General features: G+C 40.3%; 1 protein-coding gene across 1 annotated transcript in view; it reads left to right on the forward strand.

The window, feature by feature from the left end:
* Positions 1–6,474, forward strand: part of LOC148024345 ((DL)-glycerol-3-phosphatase 2-like) — a 28,296-nt gene extending 21,822 nt beyond the window's left edge. The window contains exons 2-6 of the mRNA XM_087693958.1: positions 296–520; positions 600–660; positions 838–985; positions 1,072–1,151; positions 5,933–6,474. Of these exons, the coding sequence (XP_087550084.1) occupies positions 296–520; positions 600–660; positions 838–985; positions 1,072–1,151; positions 5,933–6,050 (632 nt within the window). The 3' untranslated portion in view covers positions 6,051–6,474. The remainder of the gene's footprint in view (positions 1–295; positions 521–599; positions 661–837; positions 986–1,071; positions 1,152–5,932) is intronic.
* Positions 6,475–6,813: the final 339 nt, after the last annotated feature.

Here is a 6,813-nt window from a genome sequence, read left to right on the forward strand (position 1 = left end):
ACACCATCTTACACCTAGATTATGTAGTTATTTAGGTTTTAGCAGGAAATTGGTACTTACTGTCTAGCACAATTGTATGGTGCACCTTTTACCTATGGTAGATATTTCTAGCCACATCTTATGGGCTATATGGCACCTAAGCTGGATCATTATGTGTTCACTTCTAGCTACACACGAAAGACCATATGCTTGTTGTTTGCATTAGTTTATTCTTCTTACTTGATTTTATGAACAGATACAGAAGTTCTCCACTGTCTGTAGTAGGTTTAACCCCCTTATGTGATTGTATGAACAGATACAGAAAAATTCTATACAGATGTGCAAGAGAGAATACTTGCAGAATATGGCAAGACATTTGACTGGTCCCTAAAATCAAAAATGATTGGCAAGAAAGCATTGGATGCGGGCAGGATTTTTGTCCAGGAGACTGGACTTGAGAGTGTTCTCACACCTGAGGAGTTCATAAGACGAAGGGAGGAAATGCTTCATTCCATGTTCCCCCAATGTGAATTTTTACCTGGTAAGTTGTTTCTTTGTACTTATCTTCTGCAAACCCCAAAGTGGTTTTTATCTCTTTGTTCACATGCTTTCCTTTACAGGTGCTGAACGTCTCATTCGGCATCTTCATGCTTATAATGTCCCTATGGCAGTGGCAACCAGGTAAGCTTGACCTGATTTCACATGTGATTGTAGTTGGGCTGAACAGCACATTACCCTGGAGATTGTTAGAGTATTGAGTGCTTTCATTTTTATTCCGTATTATGGCACTACTTGAGGAATAATTTTGAACATGGCCTTGATGCTACTCACTCAATAAAGACTCTTGCTCTGATGCAGCTCTCACAAATACCATTTTGAGCTCAAAACAATGAGACATAAAGAACTTTTCTCCCTTATGCATCATGTGGTTGTAGGTGACGATCCTGAAGTAAAAAATGGAAAGCCAGCTCCAGACATCTTCCTTACAGCTGCTGGCCGATTTGAGGTATGCTGTTGTTTAAGATTTTAAAGTTTGAACTCCTGTTTCAGTCTCCTGGAGTGTATCATTATCATAGTTGGGGAATTTTGCAGAATCCTCCAAATGTAATGGCTAATGTTCTGTGCTTCGAAGATGCACCCACTGGTGTACTGGCAGCCCGAAATGCTGGAATGTAAGCGACTGGTTTGTTTGATTGATCATTGATAAGTCAAGGTTCTTAGATCTGTTAATTTAAGAGCTAGCTGTTAGTTGGGTGAAATGAAAAATAGGATCAAGTATCTCCTTTGCTCACATTACCATGTTTTCACTGATTAAGGCTAAACAAATGACTCAATGGAGGGGAAACAATTTCTGCGATCATAATTTGTGCACAATGATGACATTTCATTTCTATTGGTGGATGCAATTCTATGCATCATACATGACTGCTTGGCAAACTGCATTACAGTGGCTTCATGCAATTCAAGTCTTCCATTGGTTATTCTCGGGATGTCTTGAAGACACTGATCCTTCCTCCAGCACTTTCTCATTGACAGTTCAATGCACATGAAAATGATGTCCTGCGTTACCCTTCTAACCTCTTCTTTGTATGCCATGCTTGTGTTCTTCCTTCAACTTACTCTTGGTCCATCTTGCCTGTCCTTGCTCTCCAATTTTTAAAAATCTTTCCATCTTCGTTCTTTTACTGAACCTCCCAGATAGAGGTTGTCAAGCAAATGCACCATCTGATTGTGGAAAGGTTTTGTGACGGTCGAGAAGAATGTGGCCTAGTGATCTTTCCCTCTTCATTCTTTTGCTGAACGTCCCAGATAGAAGTTGTCAGGCAAATGCATCATCTGATTGCAGAATGGTTTTGACTGTCAAGAAGAAGCTGGCGTAGTTGAAAAGAGACTCCACTCCTTACATTTGCAGAAAATTTGACAAAGCTGTGTGCTGCTATTACAAGTCACTGCTTTAACATTTTTTCTGCTTTTGCATCCTCATACGTAATCTTTGAAGCATACCTTTTGTGAACTTGCAATGTGAAATGCTTGAAGCATTGAAAATTGCCAGACTATGTCCACTGTTTGGATATAGTGAAGTGTCTTTATATTTTGGTAGACATTGACATTATACTAGCTCTAGTATAGTTCACCTGATTCAGATTTTTGGTACATCTCATCAAAGCAGGCATCAAACATGATCTGCTGCAAGGTTTGATGGCCACCAGTGTCTTAAAGAACTGTGGGGGCTATAGATTTTGTGCTCTTTTTACAGACTCATATTGAATGCTGCTACCTTTTTCTATTGCTGGTTCAAACTTTTGCTCGTTCTCCAAAACTCGTGTTACTTGTGCAAACTCATATGCTTTTTGAATTTTATGCAACCAATACCTTTGATTTGGCAAAATTAATTGTGACTAATTATATGACTGAGAAGAAACTGAAAGAAGTACAAGTGCTCGACATTCTAGCTAGAGCTGAAAAAACCAAATCATATGGGGTAGTGCGGAGAACGTGCTATAGCCTGTACTAATCCCAGGTGCGAAGGAGCAATTGCTGAAGCTCCTATCGATGCTAAGAGTGTCCCAAAAGCTGCTCCTAGTGCCCCTGAAGGGAGTGAATAATGGAAGACTAGAGCTCTGCCAAGGTGGCATATACCAAAGGGCTCTCTCAGCAACAAGCCTTCCAAAATGTGCCATGTTGTGAGGCTCCTAATAACCTCCCACATCTCTGATCATGATGCCAAGGGTTCTTAAACCTGGCGGCTGGGCAAGGTGTCCAATCCCACCACAACACACAAAAAACCATTTATGATGGTGTCTTGCATCTCTCTTAGAGTAGATGTTGCCTTTGCTTGATTGACTACCAACATAAAGCTACCTAGGTGATACACCTGAGGTTGGGCTTTACTTTGCAGATTCCAGAGGGTCTTGCAAGTGCATCTCTCACCAACTAAGCTCTCTCACATGACCATAGACAACGCTTTGGGATCTCCTTGCATTGCCATGAGATAGCTGCTGAAAATGTCATTCTGGCAGCCTGTGTCAGCCTAAAATGACAGTGGTTGCAGGTCAAAGGAAAAAGAAGCTAGTCAAAGGTAGTCAAGGTCAAGGCAAACAAAGTCAGCAGAGGCCAACTGTTAAAGAAGGAAGTACAAAAAATTGCCAAAAATTGTAATTTCCAAAAATAGCAGCTGCTTAAAATGGTGAACTACTGAAAATAGTAGTGGGTGTCTTGAAGTTGGGAATATTAAGAAGACTAGTCAAGTGCCAGAAAAATAGTAAAATAATTCTTGGAATGTTTCTAGGCCTTGGCATTTCGTACTTTTAGTCATTTATGAATTCCATAGCAAAGAGTCATTTTTGTAAAATCTGAGCTTGACCTCGCTTCTTTAAGTATATTTTAATTTGTGGGGGAAGTCTGGTGTGTGCAGATAAAAGTCCCACATAAGTGTTTAAATGTACGAGCGTGTCAGTTAGGACGTAAGTCCAGTTTGTTGTTTGACACATAGAGCAATTGAAAAGGAATTTGGGAAGGTCTTTGATACAAAATTCAGAATAAATTGTGGGCTTGTTTCAAATGAGCTACGGGATGCTATAGAGATCTCCAGTCCAGCCCACTGTTGGAAAGGTGTCCCCTAGACAGTAAGGGATGTGTGAAATCTCCTTTAGGGTACAATGGTGTCTAGCACAAAAGCTAACACATACAACACTCTCTCAAGACCAGTGCCCTAGATGGAAGAGCACAAAATCCTCTCTGGTACAGAGTTGTAATCCCCCTTGAACCAAATAGAAGACCCACATATAGAAAGCCTTTTAAAGAAATACTGACCGGTATACAGGGATTTGGGATTTGTGTTACATCCTTGGACATTTAAGATTGGTGCTCACATCATTAGGTCACTCAGCATGGATGTACCTAGAAGGTTAAGGGTCTTGTAGTGTGGGCACACCAAAAGATAGGGTAGTTAAGAAGTCCTAGAAATGGGGCTCAGGGGCTCATTTGGGGACATCAAGTGTGATGACTACACTTGGGCTCTAGGCCCGAGGAACCCCATCCAAACACAGATCTTGTGGGCTGGGGGATCTTAGCTCTCGTGATGTCGTTAGTGAGCCCATTTGGCTCTATAGCTGGGAGGTGAGTTTGATGTCCATCCCTTCATGTCTTTTTTGTGTGCTTGTATGGCTTGTGCCATGTCATGTGTGAAGGTTGGAAATCTCTGGGGCATTATGGCTGTTGAGTAACTGTGTGAACCACCATGTGTCACTCAACTCATCAATTTACTTCAGCCTGCCAAGTATTGAAAGTTAGAGGTACTTTACCAATAACTGTGAATCCTGCAAGCAAAAATTGCAATGTGCAACAAGGACAATTGTTGATGAAGATCTACGAATGTGCAATGTGTGTACAAGCAACAAGAAGTGCACCAGTCATCAGTGCTGGGTCCAGCAAAGATTATGTTAAAATCAGTTTGAGAAGGACATGCTGAAATGGAGATAAATCCAACAACAAATGGCTAAAAAGGTTGAGCACTGTTGTTTCATGCACCAAAAAGATGGAATTCTTATAGTCACATGCAATGTGAACAGCAACAGCAACTGCCAACTTTATCGCAATGAAAGCGGCTAAAGATTAGAAAATGGAAACAGCTCGAAATAGTGGGGAAGTGTTGAAACATGTTTTCTTCTTCACTATCAAAGACTGAAAAGGAGAACTTTGAGGAAACACAACAATTTAACTTGCGAAAAGTGATACAAAAATCAGAAAATTGGGTGATGTCTGGGGCAAACATTAGGAAATGGGTGAAAAGGAAATGTGGAACAACAATGGCAACTTCGTGGAAATATAATTTCTGAATGAACAGGCTAGGAAATGACCACATTCTACGACTACGGGAGCTCCACACACAATTGCAAAGGAGAAGTTCAACAACCACGATGGACCAACAAATGCCAGAAATAAGCCAAATTACCAAGAGGACAACACTGAGGAAATTGCCCAGTATTCTTGGACTGTAACATCACAATGCCCCTCCTGCAATAGCAGGTTTTGTACTTAAGTAGACACTTCTCGAGTCTAAATAGACAGCTGTTAACCTTAAGCTTTAGTGCCACATTGCTTACTTTTGTAGACAATGACTAGTTGGGTGGTCAGGTGGTTACGATAGTAAAGCATACACTCCACTAATTGGAATTGTATTCTCACTTATAGACTCATGCATTTCATGGATCAGCAAGAACAACCAATCATGGCTTATCATGGTCTGTTTTTTTGATTGGTGAAAACAATTTTGTGGCCTTGAAAATTTCTGCCGCACCTGGCAAAGCACCTAACTGAAGTAGTTCAGGGCACTGCCAATCTCTTCGTCACTTTATCTTTTAGCTATTTACGTACCCATGAATAAAGCTATAGCCATTATGAAAGTGAACTAATGAACAGCAGATTGAGTTGAGAATAGGCTTGAACCCCCTTGAATGCTATGTAATACAAGATGGTGCTCTCTGCATATTTGAAAACAAGAAAAAGTAGTGACTGTCACCAACTCAGTCAGCATCCCTTGCCAAAGTCTCCATCTTGGTGGCTTATGTCAATGAGTACTGATGGTATGCCTTGAGGCTGGCCTGCAAATGTGCTTAAAAAGGCTGGGTGGGATGAAAAGGACCCAAGAGTTGGGATGATGGAAAAAGTATACTAGGTAAGCTTCCTAGTAAAGAGGCACCAAGTAAGAAAATAGGCACTGTAGTCAGCTGTTGACTCTGACAATATTCAAATATTGTCTTGATTCGTTTTACAACTCAGCTCTCCTCTGCAGCAACAATTTTGTCATCTTCTGTTGACCTGGTAAACATGATCATTTGAGCTGTTATTTGACTGATTAAGAGAGAATACAGAGATCTTGTGTATGGCTTGAGCTTTCGGTTTCTTTATGTAACTGCTGCTTGAACTTCTCTTTCACTTGTGTTGCATGCAGGCATGTGGTGATGGTTCCAGACCCTAACTTAGATAGAGCTCTTTGTGAAGGAGCAGATCAGGTTTTCAATTCACTGATAGATTTTGAACCATCTTTTTGGGGTCTACCCCCACTTTAAATTAATTGGGGACCACATGATGTGGCCACCCAATGCAGCTTGCATTTATTGATTTATTTAGACTATTCTTATCATCACATACCGAAAAGGTTAAAAATTGCAAGTGAGAGAGCTAAACTCTGCTTAACCTTTCTTAGGGGGGAAAAAAAAACTCTGCTTAACTTAGCCTGTCAACGCTTAATGTGCCTAACAATCCCGTGATTGGTATTTTTGCCTTGGGAGGCAAGTATTTTTACCTTTCTGAAGAATTAGTCTCTTCAAACATGTGGGGGGCAAGGCAAGTATGTTTGCCTTTCTATATGTACTTGCAGATTTAGACTCTCTGCCATGCAGGACCTAATTTTTATGTCTCTTTGAGCACGTTTATGTACTGTATTGTTATTATAACCATTATGGGTCTTCAATGAATTAAATGGCACTTCAATATGTGAACAACCAAGTGCAAGATAATTAGTTCAAGTACCAGAGTTTTATATACATCGATGCATTGCCAGTGGCAGCCGTCAACATGTAAAACGATGTCGAAAGTTACGACTTTCTTTGATGATGTGTTTATATCAGTCTTGTTCTTGCCTTAGTTCTGATTGTTCATTTCTAGTTCAAGGAGATGTAAATAACTGTTGCATGCTCTTTTAAGAACCATAACAGATGGTTGTGAATTCATGTTGAAAAACAGTGGAAACAAACAAAAACAGGTTTTGTCCAATTGAGTATAATTTACTTGGGTGGCACCCTTGAAAAGTACTTGTAAACTCTCAATAAA

This window comes from Lygodium microphyllum, chromosome 15 (assembly GCF_053477565.2).
Source record: "Lygodium microphyllum isolate KBCC chromosome 15, Lygodium_microphyllum_v1.1.10, whole genome shotgun sequence".
In the NCBI taxonomy this organism is placed as follows: domain Eukaryota; kingdom Viridiplantae; phylum Streptophyta; class Polypodiopsida; order Schizaeales; family Lygodiaceae; genus Lygodium; species Lygodium microphyllum.